Here is a 23,638-nt window from a genome sequence, read left to right as displayed (position 1 = left end):
AGGTTTCCTTCCTATAGTGTCAGGCCTGAGTGTCTGTTCTACTTTAAACATCCGTCGTGGTCCTCAGTCTTCAGGATGGGATTTGTAGTGAGGAATTAGACAGGGGAAAGCATTATGCAGATCATATAACCAAATATTTCTAAAAAAAATATAGGTATATACATGTCGTAGATGTGTTGTCGAGAATATGTAACATGTGTACAAATCGCATACGTGTATGTATATAATCATCAGAGATAAGGCAAAAATGAACGGGCGATGGTATTATCGACAATTAAGCAAAAGAACTATTAGATAAGGTATGAGAGGTTGGCGACTTGGAATTATAGTGGATTGGTCTTGTTTTTTTAACCTTGAAAACCTCGTTTTGATTATAAAGATATGACAGAGATATGTTTAAAAGTTGTTGTGAAACATGAATATGAAAATTTGAACCAACCACATTTTCATATTTTAATACAAGTTAGGAATTCGCTTTTTGCAAACAATGTTCACATTCGGCATCAAATCACCAGAGCAGTTTACGTGTATCTATTTTGCTCTGGTCTTTAATCAGTGTGATATTGTTCCAAAGAGATAGATATTTTGAGTGGCCTTTGGGTCATGCTGTCAAAGATGTTGCCCTCGATTTTGTTCGAGTTATTCCCCTTTTTCTTCAATATCAATATAATATCAATCATGTAAAACATATGCAGAGATGTAAATGTATCTGAAGTTAAATGCACATATGACAATAACAGATTACGGACAACAGTATTTGAATAGCTAGCTCGTAGCATAAATAACTGTCTCGTGTAGTTTATAATAAGTTTACAAGCTCTTTTTTATCATGGCAATGTTGCCTTTAGCAGTCAAATGACTCTTCCCTTTTTTATATTGAATACACTTTAAATAATTAATTATACATATTTTTACAACGTTTGACAACTAGATAATGATACATATATAATGTATACCTGGTACGTTTCGCACTTGAGCAAGACAAAACACATTCGCCCCATTTTAAATTCCCCCTAAATTTATTCCAAGAAATGTCCTTTTCTCCGTTTGTAAAATCGGCAAATTCTGTTCGGAATTCTCGATACAGTTGCACTCGAAGCACTCGGTATTTAGCGATTTCCCAATTTTCTTTAGAATGCATAACCATCTGGGGTGTGAAATGTTGTCGGGTGTGAAATAAAGAACGTTTACCTGTATTCAGATTTACTTGTAACCCCTATTGATTCAAACAGTATCACGTGTGCATGGGTAATTTTAAGCATTTAACATGTCCACTACCTTTATAAGACTGATAATCCATTTTCATCAAACATGCACAAATTGAAATGACAGATACCGGATATATGATGTAAACAGGACAGAATACGTATAATGAAGACACATATTTAAATCATAAGTTGTGTATTGTGTTCATTGTTGGATATAGTAATGCAATGTTAAATATTATCCTTATTTTTCGGCGATGGTGAAAAGATTAAAATATACTATTTTTTTCTAACATATATAGATTGTAAATTGAACTGCTGTCATTAGTACAATTATTATTATGATGTTTCTGTGATCGAGTGATTTCATCAAAGTATCTATATTTAATTTATACATATTTAACTGATATTTAGATGTTTCAACTGGTGTTTAAAAATATCATTTCACTCTGTACATAAATGAGCTAAAGTGTAGTCAAGGGAGATAACCTAAGCTATCTGTGTACGCTAGGTGGCGTGCTACACGCCACCTTATAATCAGTTATTGCTTAGCGACAAAAAATTTCACATGTAAAGATTATTTCAGACCTGAAAAAGGTAATAGTTGATATAATATGGATTTGAATTACTGCATTGAATCTATTAAAAGCGGTCGTTTTCTTCTTCTTGTGTACTGTTTTATTGCAATTCTTCCTCGATAGACCCTGGATTCTACAACTGGTCACCAAGGAAATATTCCATAGGGATACATATCTGTAATTATTGATACAGTGATCTATATAACGCCGTATACATGCATAGTATAACACTTTATTGATGTAGGTCCTGTATTGGTAAATAAACATAACTTACAAACTCATTAACAACGTAAATATAGCGGCCCTTGCCGAATAAGCTCGTAATAGTATTACAAATATTATCACAAAACTCCTTACAATAAAAACAAGACACTTCGGAAAAGGGAGTAACAAAAAGAATATTGAGTTATGGAACGTTCGTATGTTCCCAGCTTCAAAATCCAATTACAATTACTCCGACTTCCTATAGCACTTTTTTCACAACATTTGAGTAAGCAAGACTGTTTATGAAAAAAACATGTTCCAATAACATTATAATATCTAAGCCTATCATTCAGTATCAAACTGTTAAAAGCGATAACTACACAGCACACTCACTAGACTCGTCTATCATACACAAACTCGATTACTGTACCAATATAAAACTTGAAATAGAATAAAGACAAAGTGATCAGAGGAATATATAGGTACAACCATCCCGAACCCACCCCTTTCATCAGAAACATATATTGGTCAAGAAGTTCAAAATATATCTTGTACATGGCATTTTTTATTTAGCAACCGGTCAAATGTAATCTTTTACCTTTAACAATGAGACCATTATCTAACCAGGTGAAGACCTTGATAATGTAGTAACATGTAAATATGAACTATTGGGGTTCTTAAAGTTGGTCAACTCGACCTTTGACCTTATACCTCGACAAATGAAATTCAAATTCTAACCAGTTTTATACACTGATGCTGTGTGCATATGAACTAAAGCTTCCATGGGTTTAACAGATATCGCGTGCACAAGGTTATAACGGAAGCACGCACTCAAGAAAGTCGGGCGGACGGACAGACGGACAAAAGCTTAAGAACGGAATGATAATTAACTGTACCAATTTCCAACAAATTTCTAACTAGAAAATGTATACATATGTAGATATCAAACTGAGTTTGCAACATTTGTTGTACCAATAATGAAATGTTTAAGGCGCTGCCTCAATACAATCCATGTCCTTTTAATAATCAATGACAACGACAGCTATTCGCATGAATGTCCGAATAAACACTGAACTGTCAAAGTTCATAATTAACATCAACTGCAAGCAGAAGCTAAACATATTAGTATCAAACTGAGTACATTAAACTTAAAGTAATTATCACGATATAACATAGTCAAGAGTATGCTTGCATTTTTTATAAAACACATCGGTTACAGGAACGTTAATTTTGGGATGTTTACCTTTTACAACTCCTTTCATCCAATATCGGACAAATCAAAGCAATTACATACGAAACTCGACCTTGTTTTAACAAATGTTACAATCAACAATTCATTTTCAAAGCCAACAACAATCACTAAATCACATATTTAACACGTTTAAAGTATATATCGGAACTAAAATATCAACTACATATTAACTCATTTGTAATCTAACAACGGCAATTGTTTTTATGACAGAAATATCCATCTACCCCAGAATTGAACTTACTGTCTTGCATAAGTATAACTCCTAAATCAAATGCCCATATCCAGTTTTTTTTTGTATCAAGACGTCTAACAGATACGGATGTTTAAAGATTTAAGATAATTTCAATTAACTAATAAGAATAGCAAACTTTCAACAATATATAATTAGTGACCAATGTAAACCTGTACTAAACATGCATTCAGTAGGCTACTAGGTATCACAAAGATTACACCAGCAATGCTATGAGTACACCACGTAACAACTGCAAATATAATTTTATAAACAGAAATGTCAAATAATCTGGCTTGTATATCACTGTCTACCTACAGTTTCTTACTATATATAAGCTTCATGTTGAGAGCGTCAAACTTGACAGTAGTTTCTAAATTCTCACCACAATCACAGTATTGAAGTTCATGAGGTGAACCTTTCTTCGCTTTCCATATGACCTTTAGCCGAAGTTTATCCAATATGGCAGATGGTTCCAGGAAATAATTTAGTTCTCCAGCTGGCATTAATGATAAAGCTTTGTCTCGTGGTCCAAACGGTCCTAGCTGCCCTCCATGATTAATTGAACTATGACTGAGGTGAGGTCTATAATGTCATCACAGGGTATGCGCGTTATCTTGCTTAACTCCTCTGTTATCTGTTAAAATAGACAAACTATATACTAGATATTTACATACTGTATGAGTACCTGCTTTCAATGTTACTTTATTATAGCGCAATTATGTAATATCATACAAAAACATATACTGAGCGTCTGTATTGTTTTCCCGGGAAAGTTTACTTGGAGAGACCTCCCGTCAGTGTACTAACAAATCAGACAAAAATAAACTTTGGGTGAATAAGGAAACTTTATCTGAGCAAGAAGACGTCGTCTTCGCCAGCTTTATGTTATCCGTTGTCCATCGGGCGTGGGCATTTCACTTAAATCTTCGGTATGGATATTTGGCTATTGACTTTCTTTCCCCAGATAAATTCAAATAAAAAATTCAGAAAGAAACTACATCGGCGCATATCTAAGGTTACAGAGATCAAATTTGTGAAATCACTTCTAATTAACCTAAACGCATTGAATCATGATATTGGGCTAATCACGTTTGGAGATGATACCGAACAACATTGGTCAAACTATATAACATTGCCTTGAAAAAAAAGTTGGCCAATTTTATGGTATGTAGCTCCTAGATTCTACAGTCAAACAAGTTTATAACTAAGAATATTTGGCAAAACTAATAAATTAAACCTTTATTGTGTCCAAATAACAAATCAAAGTACTGAAAGTACTGAAGACAAAAACGAAAACAAATTATTTTAACTGCTTTTGTTTAGTGGGGACATGGTCAACTTTGTATGGAACATCACCAATACCTGATTAGGACTAGGACAAAATATTGGCAAGAAAAGAAATTCATATCTACTTTTGATTGCAAGTGCGTCTTGGCAGCTAATTGTCAGAATAGGTACTCAGGTAATCTTATTTGACATCTTCAATGGGTTAATGTATACGTAGTTGTAGATGTAATATGAAGGTCCTAGATTACCTGTAAAAATTAATGAGGCCTTTCTTTTCAAACTTTTGAGGATCCCATGCCTATAAGCGCTTCACAAATTATCATTATCATTAGCCATTGAAAAGATATTTATACATTTGATGTAGCGCCCCATCTAGCTACCAGCTTTTAGATCAGAGCTCAGGTTAAAAAACACTTGTGTGATTGTTTTAGGATTTTATCGTGTGTGTGAGCCCTGGTTTGAATGATGTTATGTCAAGGTTTTGAATGATATTTTGTGGCAGATTGTTCTATCCCTTCAGTACCTTCTGTAAAATAGCGATAACAAACTTCAATTGTCAAAATACAATATGGCTGCCTGTCGACCATGTTGTTTTCCGATTAGTCTCTAAATGCAATATCCATAACTAGGCACCGAGGGGAACCTACATATAAAATTTGAGAAAGATCCCTTCAGCACTTTCTGAGAAATAGCGATAACAAACTTCAATTGTCTAAATCCAAGATGGCTGCCTGTCGGCCATATTGTTTTTCGATTGGTCTCAAAATGCAATATGCATAACTAATGTAAGCACAAAGAGGAACCTACATATGAAATTTGAGAAAGATCAATTCATTGTTTTCTGAGAAATAGCAATAACAAACTTCAATTGTCAAAACCTAAGATGGCTGCGTGTAGGCCATATTGTTTTCCGATTGGTCTTAAAATGCAATATGCATAACCACCCACCAAGGGGAACCTACATATCAAATTTGAGAAAGATCCCTTCAGCACTTTCTGAGAAATAGCGATAACAAACTTCAATTGTCCAAATCCAAGATGGCTGCCTGTCGGCCATGTTGTTTTCTGATTAGTCTCAAAATGCAATATGCATAACTAGGCACCGAGGGGAACCTACTTATAAAATTTGAAAAAGATCCTGTCAACACTTTCTGAGAAATAGTGATAACAAACTTCAATTGACAAAATCCAATATGGCTGCCTGTCGGCCATATTGTTTTCCGATTGGTCTCAAAATGCAATATGCATAACTAATGTTAGCACCAAGAGGAGCCTACATATGAAATTTGAGAAAGATCAATGCAGTGCTTTCTGAGAAATAGCAATAACAAACTTCAATTGTCAAAACCTAAGATGGCTGCCTGCCGGCCATATTGTTTTCCGATAAGTCTCAAAATGCAATATGCATAACTAGAAACCAAGAGAAACCTATATATGAAATTTTAGAAGATCCCTTCAGTACTTTGAGAAATAGCGATAACAAGAATTGTTTACGGATGGAGGGACGGACGGACCACGGACGCAGGGCGATTTGAATAGCCCACCATTTGATGATGGTGGGTTAAAAACACCTGGGTCTGATAAACAGACTCTGGAGGCGTAGAATGCGGATGTAGACAGGGCAGGGTATACCATCACAACGGCCACATTAAACTAAGCACTATATTCAAAACTTAGAATTACATGCTCATATCAGCTCAGACTTGAGACAGTTTCTTAATCGCTCATTAGAGTGAACATGATTTTCATATAGCACTCTACGTTATATATTTACACTCCATACTGTGTAGCTACAAATAATCTATACAACAAAAACACATTCATTCACATGTACAGTTCAAATCAATTTGAAGTGGAATTTTGTTTTTCACCTATCTACATCGCATCAAATATTCTCCGGTATAGTATATGTACCATATACATAACTGTAACTGCACGATACATATATATATGTATGGTATATATATCATGTTAATTAATGTTAGTGAGATGTGAATGTAGCTATATGTATTGATATCATCGATTTCAAAATCAGAGGTTTTTTTTTTAATCTGCAGCATCTGTCAGATGAAAATGTAGTTCGAATGCCCAAACTGGATGAACTGTACATGTAGTAGCATTCTTCAAAGTCCATTATGAATGTTTTTCATACAAAAGTATTTCTTTCAATTGTTCATGTGTTTAAATTATTAGAACACTGAAGTAATTTTTATTTTCATAAAAATGGAAGTACATGTACTGCTTATCTTTAAAACTAAATTGGATATTGATAAGATAAATTTGCCAAAATGTTAAAAATCAAACCTTATTAAGTAGAATCTAAACAGTTGTAAATGGCTAAGCCCACTATTCTTAACAAAAAAATTACTCATTTTGATTCTCTGTCAAATATAATCAGGTTACTTGAAGACTTTGTCAGAAAAGTTAACACATATATACATTATTAATAGTTGCTTTAATTAAATTAATCTGAATTTGAACATTAAACCGACTTAACAATTTAAATGAAAAAAATGTGTTTTCACCATTGACCATAATTGATAAGAAGAAAATAATTATTTAACTCAACCTATGATATAGTATGTAACAGCCATCAAGACAATACTATTATCTTTAGTCATGCCAAGTTATTTCACAATAGGATATATGCACAACACAAACAAGTTTTACACATTTTTGTTGTTTAGAAGAATAATGAACTTAGTAATTTTTGCTGTTCTTCTCAAATAATATGTACTAGTGTTGTAAAGAAAAAAAGATTAAATAATAATAATAAATCTAAGTTATAATAAATTATTTGCATTGATTTATCAATACTTTACTGTGCATTAGTTTAAAGGTTAATTTAATTCAGAAGCTGAAATGATTTAAGACAGAAAAAACCGCAGATGTAGGAATATAACATTTCCACTGCCTTTAAATATCTCTGGTTAAATTTAGCAATCAGTACATTTCCATAAAAAAATGGTGTTTTCTAAAGAGTTACTGCCCTTTAACCGTCCCTGAAGCGTTCAAAACTCCACCAAACATAATAAAGGTCTATGGAGATGTACATCGTAGACCCCTTTCTTTTTTATAATATGCTTCGACTGTTATGTAATATTTCAAATGATAATGATAGATCATTTTCTATTTTTTTTAAACCATCACGAATATTAGAAAAAAAGAATCAGTCGCTATAATTAGAGATGAAATTTTCAGTGACGTCTACATCTGCATGCAGACAGCCACGTTAATGCGGTACGCTTTCTGTAAACGAAAAACTTCATGTGCATTACGTAGGATATAATCAATAGATCCGAAGTCAATATTAATATTCACAAGTCCATTTGCCTTTTCGAAACCCTATTCAGTGAGAATTTATTTAACTTTTTATTTGCAAACATGCGTATGGTACTCGACTGCCGTTGTTGTGATATTGTCATGATGAATAGACAACTTTTTTCTTTCGTAAAAAAAACCATCTATATAATCTAACCATCTGCAGACTACATCAATCACATGCAAGTTAATATTTCAGTGAGAAAATGACAGTCAAAGTTGGGTTTGATCACCTACTCTTGCTTTTATTATTGTTTACATTACTGAAAGATGGCGGACAAAATCGGATGCTGGATGAGTGATTTTCAATGTACAAAATAACAACGATATTCCGACGAAACTTTATCAATATTATAACCCATTCAGTAACATGCCACCAAAGAAAAAAAAACACATAGATGTCGATGATGAAAATTCAGCGTGATGTTAGTAGATTTTTCTTCCGGGTCACAGGTAAGCAGCAATATGGCGCCAGCGAAAAGTCGATTGTATCATTCCGCGTGAAATCTAATGCGTTCAACGCGGAAAAATATTCTTACGTATCATCGACAGAACATACTTAAATTAAATACTTTGAAAACTATCTATTTGTGACGTTCTGTTGTTTTGTCATATATCTAACGAAACTGTAGTGTTGCATTTGACTCCGTAAGTCACGGGACTATTATTTTTTTGCGATAGAATATGATTGTGAAGTGGCAGTGGAAGTTGTGTCAGAGCGAACGAAAATGCAAAAAAAAAAACCCACATTGTCCTGTCAGCTTCTAAAATACAACAAAACAAAAGGTGATTTTTTTTAATAGCTGAACTTCACTGTATGTCATTTTTTATCGTGAAGTTAAACAAATATTTACTGCATAACATTACGGAGTTACTGTAAAGCAACGTTTAGATTGGCCAACAGCAGTATCCGCCAGAGCGCATCGTAGATTTTGTCAGCTACCCTCAAAAGCGCTGACATAGACTCAAACTTACGTTTGTGTCTACGTTTTGTCAACAAAACAAAAGGTGATTTTTTTATAGCTGAACTTTACAATATGTCATTTTTTATCGTGAATATTTACGATATTTACAAATATTTACTGCATAGCATTACGGAGTTACTGTAAAGCAACGGTTAGATTGGCCAAGGCAGTATCCGCCAGAGGGCATCGTAGATTTTGTCAGCTACACCTCAAAAGCGCTGACATAGACTCAAACTTACGTTTGTGTCAAAAATTATAGTACAAGTAATGAATAAATAAATAACTATAAGACGAATGTTAGATTATTTAATAACTACATACTTAATAAATAAATCATGCAATGATTTCCATGCCAGTAATATAAACTATACGGCGAAAACATTCTCCATTTTTTGTCCATTTTGCCCTTGTGCTAAAAAAGCCGGGCTGAAGTTTGACTTAAAGCTAAAGTGTACGCTTTGGTGAATTAAACACTGGGCAAAATAAACGAAGAAAAATGCTTGCCTATTGCAAATCAATACGCCTGTGTGTGTCGAGTAAAGTTAAAAGAACGAATGTAATGTAAAAATAGTGACTAGCTATCTCATATCAAATTAACGAGAGCTAAACAAACCGAAGCCTTATCTTCTCTGCGAGAACCTATGCAAAGTCAAGGAATGTGAGTAAAATGCACGGATATATGGTATGTGCATGTACGTTTAAGTTTTACTTTATGCACGAACGTTGAAAAGTTTAGATTTAATTGAACAAGCTGTGAAGCTAGAAAATGAGATATTTGCAAGAAGCAGTAAAATAAACAAAGTTTAATGAAGATATATGCTGTAGGGCACTGTCGTCCGTTTAAGCAAATAGAATAACACCAAATTCGCATTGGCTATTTCAATACAGAGTCAACTGAGATGATTTTAGACTTAATAATACCAAAATAGGAATGATATTTGGCTTTAGCAAAGTCCAACGTAAAAAAAAGTAAATGTAATTATCTTTCACAATATTACAAATAAAGGCGTGAACAAAATACAATATATAAGCGCCTTTCAATATCAAACTGAGAGTTCGATACAACTTTAAATACTTGTAATACCAGACAGCTGTTTCGTCCTCCTCGAAAGATCGAAAGAAATGTCAAAATCTGGATGAGGAGGTACAATGGCCCCATTATTCATTAAGTTTCATGATTTTCGATATTGGTCAGTAGGTATTGAATTCCAATTTGTGAACACTGCTACATTTGTCCATTGGTTCGTTAATTGCAACTACTAATCAATCAAGTTACCCTTATCTATGAAAATATTTATAATGCATCAAACAAAAGATTGCTAAAATTCCCTGCAAAAATATTAAAAGGCAAAATTGCTATAGAGTCACATATAAAACTGCATCTTTAAAACATGTTCAGTAATATTCTATAAATAATGAACTACCTGGGTAATCACAGAATTACAATATGGGGAATCACTCCCCATGATATAGCATTGCCCTGATTCTAGCTTCAATCTCCTTGTCCTCATCATAATCAATGTCATTTGGATCAACATAGACTGGTTTTTTCTTCCACAGATGGTCAATTTTTGACTTCTTCGTCCATTTTTGTGACTGATTGTAGACAGAAACATCACCACCCTTAGGTACATGATCAGCATTTTCCATTGAACCAACTTTTGGTGAAGCTAACTCTTTCCAGTTTTCCTGAAAATGGGGCACCTGAAACTTTTGTTTATTTGGAATGTGGTCAACATTGTCTAGCGATCCGACCTTCGCCCCCGACTTCCATTTTGGTTTTAAATCCGGTATTACCACATCTCCTCCGCCGGGTTTATGAAAAATTTTATCTAAAGATCCCACTTTTGCCTCCGTTTTCCATTTTGGTTTGCCGAAGTGCGGGATTTCTGACTTTCCTCCATAGGTTTCATAGTTGATGTTATCAAGGGATCCTACTTTTGCTTTGGCCGTGTTTTTCTTTTGTATCAAATGTGCTGTACCACCTGGTACAAAATTTTTGGAGCTGAGAGGTCCCAAAAATGGCTGCCCACGATACTGAGTTTTAATTTTTGGAAGGACCACACCATTTGACGGGTCACTCCGAGCACTGATATCAGACCCTGATTGACTTTGTGTCCAGCGTTTGTCGTAGTCCACATTGTCGAGAGAACCCACTTTAGCTTTCGCTTCCCAATTCAACTTGTAATTTGGCACTTTCTTTAGACCACCACCTGGTATGTGATCTGCATTATCAAGAGACCCAACTTTAGCATCCGCTGACCATGGCATATCTATTGGTGGCAAGTACGGTTCTTGGTATGATCTATTAAACGACCGCTCAATGCGATTACCTTTTGTTCCCCATTTCCAAGCTGGCTTCAGACTACGAAACTTAACTTCTGGGTCGTAAGCCCCGCTTTCTTTTTCTAGCTCCTCCAAGCGTTTTATTTCATGGTGGCGATCAGAAAAGTTTGTGTGTATGGCTCGTTGCTCGACAACTACGTAGCGACCATCTCTAGGATGCTTGTGCACAGTCACGATGGGGAATCGTCCGAAGTAGCGACTTCGATGAGGCACATACAATACAGTTTTAATTGGTACCTTGTCCTCATCGTCTTTCTTAAGATGTTTGAACGCGGCCTCGCGTATAGCCTTCTCAGAGGGGTTGAGGTTTTTGTCTGACCTTTTCATCGTCATGACTACCGGATTATTTAAAAGATAAACTGATAACCGATAATTATATTACAGTCTGTTCTGTTTTTGAAATTTCTAACTGGCACAATGTACATTAATGAGGGTGGTGTAGTCCCTTTGAAGGAATGATTTCCAAGACGTTTTGTATATCATCTATACACTAACAAAGTGTTGGTCTGTCCATCACCAGTGTATCGGCATTCCACAATTCCCTGATATCAGCACACTGTTGGATATAAATACTTTAGATCTGCATTTTCATTCTCGGTGCTGTCATTATGATAAGCTCACAATGAATTCAATTCCAAAATACCGTAACATCCTTCCAAAGATAATACCTGTTGACACATCGGGATATATAAGGAGCGAACTCCGAGTTAAGTCAAATATTCAATTGTATGAGTACGCAAGGATCGTGTGTTATATCTACATAACTCGCGTTACCGTAAATTAAATCACCGTATCTGGTTAAGTGAGTTATAATGCTCCAAGGTATTACACAGGTAAATCCAGTCAAATACAAATCAAGCAATAATGTATATATGTTAGTGATAAATCAGCTTTAAACCTGATCACATAGGTTAAGAGGAAATTAAATTACAGCACTTCAGCTAACATTGCACTTTAATTTTGACGGCTTTGAAATATTATTTCAGCAAATTACGCACTTCTTCACTGATCGTCATTTAAATTTCCCAAAGAATGTTCTTTCATCACGGCAATATATTTCCTCTTGGTAGATTAATAAAATCTTATCCATGAAACACGCTTCAATGCTAATGTTACCGTTCGCCGGCATATTGTAGAAGCTACACAAATCCATAGACCTATCCCACTGCTTACGTAGGTCCCAGTGATCACAGGAGAATTTCATCCTGTCATGAGTAAGTCTGTTATATGTTGATTCAACACTGGAATATTGGCAAATGAAACGGTTTTTCCTTATCTGTTAAGATAAATGATCAATGAGTAGGTCCATATTCGATAGTCGCCAGGCTGATATCAATGCCTTCCCTTTCTACAGTGATTTGTTACTGGTCATTTCATAATGTCAGCGCACTGTACACCTAGATAAGTATTTAAATCCCACTTTGTTCATTCAATATGGTGTTGACATTATAAAGCAGTCACAGATATATTCAATAACAGGATGTCGTGTTCAAATCCAAATCCAGTCACCAACGACAATATTGGGGATTTAAAGATCATTCCAGTCCGAATTTAAACCATCGTAATAATAAACTCGCTGTAAAGTGTCATGCAATATCTTTCACTAGGCGACTTTCAGGACGATTTCTCTGTCATTATAATCTATATTAAGAAAGCTGTTCAGTACTCTTCAGGGCCAACGTTAGATATGACGAAGTTGTAGTGACAATGCCAGAATATAATACTAGTGTAGCTTTAGGTATAAATAACCACTTGACGGTTTACACCGGTAAATTGATTACTAGCTTATTACAATATCTCTCTCGCGGTGTAGATTATCGATCCGGTAAACATATACTCATTACTTTTTCTACATTTACAGTATGAATTGAAAATGTCAACAATATTTCAGGTTTTAATTTTGCTAATAGATTTGAACAAACTCCTGTTTAATCGAGTTTTTCAAGTGGCCTACTTGTATTGATTGACAAGTAAATGCGACTACCTGCCCTGGCACATATCCCAGGCAGTAAGTACGTTATTGTTGTATATCCGGGCTATTATTTTGTTTTATCTGCACAATGTGTGCTAATACGTATACCCTATATATTATATAGTATATATGTAATCGATACATTTTCATTATATAAACGTTAAGCCTACGTATTTCCATTCTTCTAACTAACCACCGAAGAATATTGATTTCACTGTTTTAACTCTAATAGGTCAGAAAGCTTTAATTCTTATGACCGTGTCACATATATATATGTACATCTGTATATGTATTGTGACCTAGTACGGTGTATACCATTATACAGGTGTTCACGTTCGATTCGTCAATTTGATTAATATCGTTGTGACAAAAAAAATAAACAATGAATTAAGACTCTTAGAGTTCGCTGCAATGCTCAATTAGATAATTAGCCAATTATGGCAAAAAGTGAGGTTTTCAATGCGACAAGATTTACCAGTTCATGGTGTGTTTGGAATAGCATAGCTAGGTGTGTACCACGGTCTAAAATTGTTGTGAAGAACATGCCATTAGATCTTAGCGTTTAGTCTAGCAACGCACCTGCGTATTAAAATATGTCCGTGGTCTAGCATAATTTTCTATACACAATAAACGAAATAAGATATTCAAATAAGCATTACAGAATTCTAATTTCAAACATAAAAGAATTCAGAAGTTCATATAATGTTAATATATATGCTGACAGGTACAGTATGAGGAATGTACGAAGGCCGATACCGGTCGGTCACTTTTCAACACTTTTATACTTAAATGTGTACACTTTTGCATGGTACACATTTGACTGCTTTTACTGTTAAAAGTGTACCTCGTTACACTTTTGCGTGGTACACAATTGTCGTCTTTTACTGTCGAAAGTTTACAATATTCTGCTTTTGATCGTTACACTTGTCTTTAAAGAATGAATACTGTAAATTGCAAAAATGATAAAAACAACATCTTCGATGATATTTGCCGGACACTTTAAAATATCATTTTTCGCTAAAGGCGACCGACCTATTCCGACCGCGGTACAAATTGTAATGCTTTTGTAGTTAAATATGTACCGGGTTGTGGTACATACTACTTAAATTATATTTCATTCAAAAGTGTAACGTCTGATTTTGGCTATGGTACACATTTGAATTATTTTTTGTTCGAAAGTGTAACGGCCGATTTTGGTTATGGTACACATTTTAATTACTTTTTGTTCGAAAGTGTAACGGCGATTTTGGTTATGGTACACATTTTAATTACTTTTTGTTCGAAAGTGTACCGAGGGACACATTTGTATAAGAAACATTTATCATTGTGTGATTAAAAGTGCCCCGTGGCCATTACGTTTAGGAGCAAAAGAAGTCATATGTTTAATATAAAAATGTTGTAGCGGGATACATCAATGACATAAAAAACAGTAAAATGTGTACCATATAAAAGTGTAACGTGGTACACTTAATGTACAAAACAATCTAAATGTGTACTATATACGAAACGGGAAGATACACTTTTAAGTAATAAAGTGTTCATAAGTGACCTACGGTAACAGCTTTCATAGGAATGGACCTGATAGATCTACACTAAAATTGTATGGTCACCTGTGGCATTTTGATGTAAACAGGAGGCAATGTGTTTACAGTACGTACTGTTGAGTATGTACATACAATTATTGTAATAGATATACTGGTACGTAAGCATGTAATCTATCAATGATTATATATTTGATAATGAACATATTTAACAAAACATAGATACTGTCACAAACTTATTCAGACATTAGTCTAAATTTATGTTGAAAATGGTATAGTATTCCACATCTATTGTCTTTTTTTTTTGTGTGTATACATATATAAAGTAACATTACACATACATAAAGTAACACATAATGCTGTTTGATCCCCAAATCATAGCACCCAAATCCGTATAATCGTCACCTTATCTTGTAAGTCCAATGTTATTATTAGGAATAAGTTGAGCATACAATGATCACACATTTGACCATTGTCATATGTCAATGATTGAAAATGAAAAATACCCCTTCTCTCTCAGCAGATATCTTACCACTAGATTGAGGGGAAATGAGCTAGTCATAAAAGTGATATTGAATATTCACGAATGTAATGCTACTAGCAAAAGATCACGACATTGAGCCTTTTTTATTTGGAAGTTATTTTTCAAAAAAAATCCCTGTTGTGACCTTGATGGTTGATCATGTTGATTCACTTAAATTATTTTCCTGTTAATCATATATACTACTGACAAAATATCATCATCTTTTCCAAAGCCTTTGTTAAAAGATTTTAACAGATTTGACCTTGATCTCCTTGCAAGTGGGCCAATTAATGTCAATCATTAAAAAAATCTGTCAGCATTTCATTCCAGCAGGTTACTATACAGTCTGTAAATTTAGCTCAGAACTAGAAAATGTATGTAAGACATTAATGCCCCCACTGCCACTTGACACCTACAAAATCACGTAACTTTCTCACCTTTTCATGTGAAATCAGGGAATTGAATACTGGTTGCTCAGGTGAAAGGCAAATAGTGCTTTAGGACTGAGCTTCCCAGCAACCTCGAAAGCTCAATACCAGTCAAATATAATGATTAATGACCCTGGGCCTCTTTGTTAACAGAAGAAATCTTTCATATATTTTGAAACTTAAAGGCTTAAAGCCAACTCATATTTATATATTTTAACCCATTTCACCTCTGAGATATTGAAAACTGTATCAACAAACCAAATGTCAGTTGTTTACATAAACAACTTGATGCCAGAAAGCTTACAGACTACTTACATTTCAGTCAGCATAACCTGTCTTTAGACAGGTGAGCTAATATAACCTACATGAAGAATTTAAATCTTTTTTGAGAGATAATAAAATACAAACCCTATCTGATAACAGCTGATCAGCTAAGTAGACAGAGGAAACTATCACAGATACTGCCAGCAGCATTTTGTCCGCTCTTACTGCCATGTATTTCTTCCTACACATAATAGAAAAGAAGGAAAATTACTTGATAATTTAATGATGGTTAGGCTTTCAGTTTGTTTTACAACAAAATTGATTTGAAGTTGTTATTGGAGCTCCTCCTTTCAAATTATGAAATCTGAAAATATTATAATAAAATTGATTAAAGCTATTGACCTTTGCAGGAGCTGACACAAAGTTCTGCAAATAGATTAACAATGAAACTAAAACAATTTGTTTTGCAACTAAATGACACTTAGTATGAAACATAATCTGGATAAGTGTTACCTTCTGATATATATATACATGTATATACTATGATGACAAAATTATCAAATTGCCATGTCCTAGCTATTGCCAATGCTAAATAATGTTAAGCATTGCAGTAATTAAACTAAGAATGGCATATGACTTAATAAGTGTGCTGAGAACTTACCATAATACAAAAAGGATGTGCGTAATAAAACAGCATATTTAGCTAAAAAAATCTTTGGATATAAGTGAGGTAAGTAACTTTTTATGTATGTTTCAATTAACCTTTTTCCCTGAAAAGGTGTGGGGGTACCAAATTGGGCAGTCCGCATAAAAGGACAAATATAACACTTTTTCATCATACAGCCTGCTTGAAGGGTCAACTTCAATAAGCAGTCAACACTTTTATGCGGCCAATCTGTGGTCCGTTCAAATGAAAACACTATACAAGAGGCCCAGAGGGCCTGAATAGCTCACCTGGTTTATTTGAGCAAACATCAAAATAATGTTTATGTTCCATTTTGTAATAGCTTTATTTGTTAATGTACAATTATTTTTGGGGATCCCAGCTGCTTCAAAGATATTACCCAGAAATGAAGTTAAGATTCAACGTGATTGTAATCAAAGAAACTGTAAGTCCCTTGGGTTGGGGAAAGACCCCTGTGCCTATCAGGATTATAAAGTTAAAGCAAAAGAAATAAGTCATAAGGGGTGAGGAAAGACCCAAGAGCCCAGGGGTTGGGTGGGGGGTGTCAGCCAAATCATTTGTATAAATTTGAATCCCAGCCTCCTGGGGATGTTTCCACTGAAATATCAATGTCATACATTACTTAGTTCCAGAGAGGAAGTCATTAATGTCAATATTACCATATGGACCCATTTTGGGCCTGCCCCTAAAGCCTCCAGGGGGCCTCACCATTTATACAATTTTGAATCCCAACCCCATAAGTATGCTTTCAATGAAATATGAGCAATGTACATGACTTAGTTTCAGAAGTTGCTCATATATCTTTAGCCAAAATGACCCCTTTTAGAACCACCCCTCAACCTCCTTAGGGTCAGCTGGACCCCGTCCCCTAGGGATGCTAACAGTCAAATATGATTCCTATTCATAGCTCACTTCCAGACAAATACAATTGTTTAAAGCAATTTAGCCATGTTACCCCTTTTGAACCTGCCCTTCACTTCAGGCTACCCAGGGGGTCAGCTCCACCATGTGTACAATTTTGAATCCCCACTCCATAACAATACTACCAGACAAATATGAATGATATCCATTGCTTAGTGCTTAAAGAGCAATTAAGCCAAGTTTACCCCTTTGGCCCTGCCCCTCAGGCCCCCAGGGGGTCAGCTCGACCATTTGTACTATTTTGAATCACAATCCCATAACGATGCTACCAGACAAATATGAGCGATAGCCATAGCTTAGTTCCAGAGAAGAAGTCATTTATACATGTATCAATTAAGCCAAATTGAAACAAATTGACCCCTTTTGGCCCCGCCCCTCAGCCCCTATGAGGGCCAGCCCGACCATTTGTGCAATTTCAACCCCCAACCCATAATGATGCCACCAGTTAAATTTGTTCAATGCCGATCAGCAGATATGAAGAAGAAGTCAATTGTTGGCCGAGGGATGATGCCACGGTATAACATAAGCTCATCAAATAATGAACCTTAGATAAGCGGTCACCTGTCTAACGCGGCCAGTGGTCACAAAAATCTTACCCTAGTTTTATCTCATCTTGTATTGAGCGGCCATAAGGGCATTGTATTCTGAGGTAAACAGCCGAAATGATCATATGACTAGATTTTATTATCATCGATTGTCACGCCTGTTGTTTTGTTTACGATGATCTTCACACATGTCGAGACTCTGCAGGATTAAGCCTTATCATGCAAACTGAGGCTGAACATGACAAACTTTATATGAAATGAAGCAAAAAAACTACAATTGGAGATTTTTTCAGATGCAATAAATTTATGACAACTTGGGTTTCTAATGCAAACTTCTGGTGAACCTGGTTTTAGCAGTCACCTGTCTAAAGCAGCCAATTTCTGTCGCTCCCTTGGACGACCACGTCATACAGGTTTGACAGTATTTTAAAACTAAAACATTCTGACTGATTTCAATATATATCAAAACAATAAAAAGCGATTTATTTAATCCTGATTCTCAAACCACCAATAAATGTATGAGTTAGGCAAATCTGGTCCCATGGTGATACATCGATTCATTATTTGTAAACTAATGAGGTTTTGAATATTAAATGAATTAAGATAAAGGCGATTTACCTGTCTTTGTTGCGTGGTGAGTGAATGGTCACCTCAAACAGGCATTTGTAAACTTCAGAGTAGCTAATGTAGACCACTGTCAACACCTGCATTGACACAGCATGATATACTTTCACTTCTGCCTCGCGCTCATTGTGTCCTGCATAGAAAATTGTGTCCCATGCATCAATCAAGGTTTGAATTGTAGAGAATAATTGCATTTACATTGATGATAAGACATATGTGTTTTTGTTTTTTTTTGTTTAACGCCCTATTAACCGAATTACCTGGAGAAAAACCATCGGCCTACAGTCAGTACCTTGCAACTGTCCCACGTAGGTATCGAACTTGCAACCCAGAGGTGGAGGGCTAGTGATAAATTGTCGGGAAACCTTAACCACTTGGCCACCTCAGCCCCGATGAGACATAATGTTTGCAAATCCATAATTGATTATAATTTGAAAGGCTTTCTGATGTTGTGTGATTAAATACATTAGGTTTGGTATGGTGGCAGTGTTAACAACACAGTTATAACCTTTCACCTCAGCTAGGGTTCAATTAGATGTGAAAAGGTATTGGATCACCTGCCCGACCACATGTATGTGAGTTATCTTCAGGTACTCCAGCATCCTCACACAGTTTGACCCTTGTGCACTTTGATCCAGGCAAACAAGAATGATTAATATAAGCTGCCATATAACCTATCTATAATTTTTATGAAACTAATTAAGTTTACACTTTACGTAATTGGCTAACTTTGTGCTCAACTCCTAGACATATACCAAGATTATTACATTTTTTGATATATGAATTTCTCTAAAAATGCTTACCTTATCTAGAATTCCCTTATGAATGAAATGTGTTAACAATTAAAATCTTATATATGATATATTGATTACATTAATCTATAATGGCCTAGCTACCAAGATTCAATGAGATTGGTCCTGATTTGAGCCTAACTTACAGTTAAGTGGATGAGAGTGAGAATAAATACCTAGAATTTCCAGCAGAGTCTCTATGTAGGTAAGAGTAGATGGTACAGTGACGTTGTAATTTAAGGTCTTCAGAACTCGTAGCTCAGACTGGAGGATACCATCAGCAGCGTAACGATGTCCACAGTGATCACGGAGGAACCTCCGGGCTTTTGATGCAGATATTATCTGAAAAAAAATAATCATGTTGTACAGATTATAACCTATTTTCTAATACGTTATAAGTATTATTTTCTGTCTAAAAAAAGCTCCATTACAAATTAATGTAAAAAAGGCTTCATCTATAAAATTTCACAAACCTTATTAATAATGCAAATGTTCCCTGATAAGCCAGCCATTATATCAATATCTATTAAATAACCCAATAATTAAAGGTTTATGGGGTAGATATGATATTTACACCTGTAGGAGATACTTTCAGGTTGGTGTATAAAATCATACCCCCACATTATAAATATTTTATTTATTTGCATAGAAAACACGGCAATTTTTAGAACTTTTAACTAAATGAAATTGAAGACAATACAATTTTTGATATCAAATACAAGACAGAGTAATATTACTAGATCTCTGAAAACAACAGTTCACCTTGTAGTGAGAAGTCAATTTGCTTGCAATTTGACAACATGACACGGCCCGAAGTTTCAACTGATTCTTGATTCTATCAAGTAGTGCCTTCCAGTCAGATCGGCAATGGTTACTTCCACTTTGGGTCACATGGCTGTATAGATCCTTGATGTGCTGTACCATAAACCTGTTTTTAATGGTAACCAGAAACAAAAGCATAATGTGTTTGAAGAAATATAAGACATGTTATGGAAAGTTATCTAAACACATACATGTAATGGTGTATTATAAATTCAATTCACAAAAATTTGCAAGAAATCTAGCATTGAAAGATTTTTAACAATCATTCAAAAGGTTTCTAGTTTGAAATCTCAATAGCTATTAATTGGTTAAAATTAGAATAGGAAATACAATGTATATGTCTTGGCCTTCATCCTTGGAATGGGTTGATTTCAAATTCAGTCTGATATCAAAATATTTCATTGACAGAAAAGTTCAGTCAATAACATTGGATATTAGGCATTTAATATTAGTCTAGGTGTATATATCCAAGTCCTCTCCAATAAATACATATAATCAGCTATCATAATGACATCTAGTTTACATTGACATATAATACATTTCTTTTTAAAAAAAATTGAGACAGGGGAAGTAACTCCTCATACCTTATGTTACATGTATTGTACATTATAAGATTTTTTTCAAGATTGTTTTCATTTATTACTTACCTATCAAATATTTCTAATGCAAGGTACTTTGCTTCGGGAGCCATCTTAAAAATTTCACATGCATTGAAGACAAATTCTGCATAATCACCCGTCTTGAATAGACCCTGCTGATCATATTAAAAACAAGTATTTTATGTTTTCTTATAAGTTATAGAGACAAAGAGACTTTAACATATAATTGCTTTGAGATATTTAGTGTTTTCCTCAATATCATGAGGACCACAGATACTTATTGTGAAATTTGATGAAGTGTATTGAACACCTTTTTATGTTTCTACTTTGACTTGTATGAGTGTTGTACTTAAATTGCATACTTTTATATCAATGAATGAATAAACAAGTTGATCAAGCTAAACAATCGGTTCACCAGAAAAGGAACACAAGTTCATACCAACTGATACTAAGAAAGGACTACTAATGATCCTTAATAGGTGAAAAAAACTTTCCACACACAATATATGTACATGTATATAATTACAAAATTGGGAACTAAAAAACTAAAATAAATAATAATTCTTACCAATTTGGCAATACAGACATAAAAATTCTCCAAATTTTGATAGCTAGTACATATATGTATAGGTTAATTTCACATTAAAAATGACTTTAAACACCAGTGACCAAGTATAACTAAAGCAATCAAAATATTTTGGCCAGTTAAAAATTGAATTTAAAACCTCAAGAAAAACTGGCCATGATGTTAGGTGTTATTATAATTACCTTACACTAACAATAGTATGTACGGTAAGACTGCACTTCACATGATAGATAATATGAGACAAGTAGAATTTACAACGGATAGTTTTTCAGTTGGTCCGAGTCCATATCAACATTTGAATTAACTAAATCTTATATTTACCTCCTGAGGAGAAGAACAAGCTACACTCTTGTTATTAATTGAAGCCAGAGAAATGAGCCATTCTTGAAGGATATCTGCAGTCACAGCTGTATACTTATCATTAAACAAAGGTTCCTCCGGGGTCCCAAAAATTCTATCCATGGCTAAAACATTGAAGGTGACAATTTTTAAAAATAACACAATTCAAAACTCTTTTCAATTTAGTAGCTACTATAGGCTACATTGTAGATCATGTACATTTAACACAGACCTGGGCTAGTACTGTACGTTGGTTCTGAAACATTAAGCTAAAGTTAAAAAAAAAAAAACTAAAAAAAAACAACGTTAGAACATCAAAGCCTAAATGTTGTTTTTTTTTCTTTTTTTTTTCCAAAGCCACATTAAGCTTATACAAACAATATCTAGGCCCAATGTGCCTTTTCAGTCTCTGTCATGTACTAAGATTATCAGATGATGTACATCGAAGGCCCACTTGGTCTCTTTCGTCTATTTTAGTAGATTAGGACTAGCAGACGACGTAAATTTAAGTTTTAACGTTAATATGGGGCATACTTTATTAGCAACAGCGCAAAATCCTGAACTATACGAATCATAAAGTAAGGTAATTTGATGAATTATGGCATTGCACTGACATTTAAACCACCCTGCGATACTTACTAGTTCTGGTTTTAAAGCAGACAGTCACACACACCATGCATTCTACACAAGGAAATAGAGATGCAACCAGCGCGTCGCCATATTGGATCTGAAGTGTTGTTATCGATTACTTTAACCTTTCACATTGAAAGTTGCACGTGCGCTTATTCTAAATTTTGATGCACAGGCCCTTGACGTCTGCTTTTGTGGAGGAGGCTAGACTGAGGCCTAAGCTTAGCCTACAATGTCATGTTGAAGTGACTGATGACCTAGCCGAACGGAAAAAACAGGCCTGCAAGCCTATAGTTCAACAAACATGTATCAGGTCTATGTGGACATAGTCTAGTTTATTATAAAGAGAATGATTTTACACTTTATTTACAAGCTGCAAAACTTGCTTCTGATCTAATATTTGGGTTTGACTCTATTGAAACTGATAAGAGTTAAATGCAGTTTATATTAAGTATTGAAGCAAAATTGGATAAAAAAAAAGAAAGAAATAATTTGTTGTCAGCGTTGTCGACAACATAACAACCTTCACACTCCAGATAATCAATGAGAATCTGTGGGAAAGGAGCGCTTGGCAAAGTAATTCAGGAATCCCTACATCAGATCGTACTTCAGGAATTTTGATTTGGTAAAAATATAATAGAATCTAGTTTGTATTAAAACTATTTAATAATTGAAACAGTATTTGTTACATAAATAAAGAAACACAGATAAAAATGTTAGATATCTAGTTTGTTTCTATGGCAAATCACTTCCTGATCTAGTCTAGTTTTTTTTTTTTTTTTTTTGTGCAAATGAAAGTGATGTGCTCCTTAGGCTTAGAGTTAAACATTAGTGGTTTTCAAAATGTCCTTTCCCGCCACCATAATTCTTTCTCCATGAAGCTCGTGTACTACAGTGACATGGTCGTATTCAAATGACAATGCGATACTTATACAATGGGTGGTTTTGTCGTACAATTGAGTTGATGGTCGGATGTCG

At 34.6% G+C, this 23,638-nt stretch overlaps 1 protein-coding gene across 3 annotated transcripts; it reads right to left on the bottom strand.

Moving 5' to 3' along the window:
* Positions 1 to 1,995: 1,995 nt before the first annotated feature.
* On the bottom strand, positions 1,996 to 22,859 carry LOC117345200 (cyclin N-terminal domain-containing protein 1-like). Of its 3 annotated transcripts, none has more exons than XM_033908210.1 (8): positions 22,670 to 22,859; positions 22,013 to 22,155; positions 21,154 to 21,260; positions 20,447 to 20,612; positions 19,861 to 20,026; positions 18,888 to 19,026; positions 16,263 to 16,359; positions 1,996 to 4,105 (listed from the first exon to the last, which is right to left on the bottom strand). In XM_033908210.1, exons 1-8 carry the CDS (start codon positions 22,704 to 22,706, stop codon positions 4,010 to 4,012), a joined length of 951 nt encoding a protein of 316 aa, XP_033764101.1. In that variant the 5' UTR covers positions 22,707 to 22,859; the 3' UTR covers positions 1,996 to 4,009. The 3 variants fall into 3 exon arrangements, with proteins under 3 accessions (XP_033764101.1, XP_033764102.1, XP_033764100.1); XM_033908211.1 differs by having other exon boundaries at positions 21,154 to 21,257; positions 22,670 to 22,858; XM_033908209.1 differs by lacking the exons at positions 16,263 to 16,359; positions 18,888 to 19,026; positions 19,861 to 20,026; ... (2 more) ...; positions 22,013 to 22,155; positions 22,670 to 22,859 and adding an exon at positions 10,469 to 13,091 and having other exon boundaries at positions 3,998 to 4,105.
* Between the last annotated feature and the right edge of the window lie 779 nt (positions 22,860 to 23,638).

The sequence above is a fragment of the Pecten maximus genome, chromosome 16, assembly GCF_902652985.1.
Source record: "Pecten maximus chromosome 16, xPecMax1.1, whole genome shotgun sequence".
In the NCBI taxonomy this organism is placed as follows: Eukaryota; Metazoa; Mollusca; class Bivalvia; order Pectinida; family Pectinidae; genus Pecten; species Pecten maximus.
Note: the sequence above shows the minus strand (reverse complement) of the source record. Positions and strands in the feature narration are given on the sequence as shown.

Coding starts and splice junctions, on each gene's coding strand:
- LOC117345200 (XM_033908209.1), bottom strand. CDS start 11,723: ATGACGATGAAAAGGTCAGACAAAAACCTCAACCCCTCTGAGAAGGCT.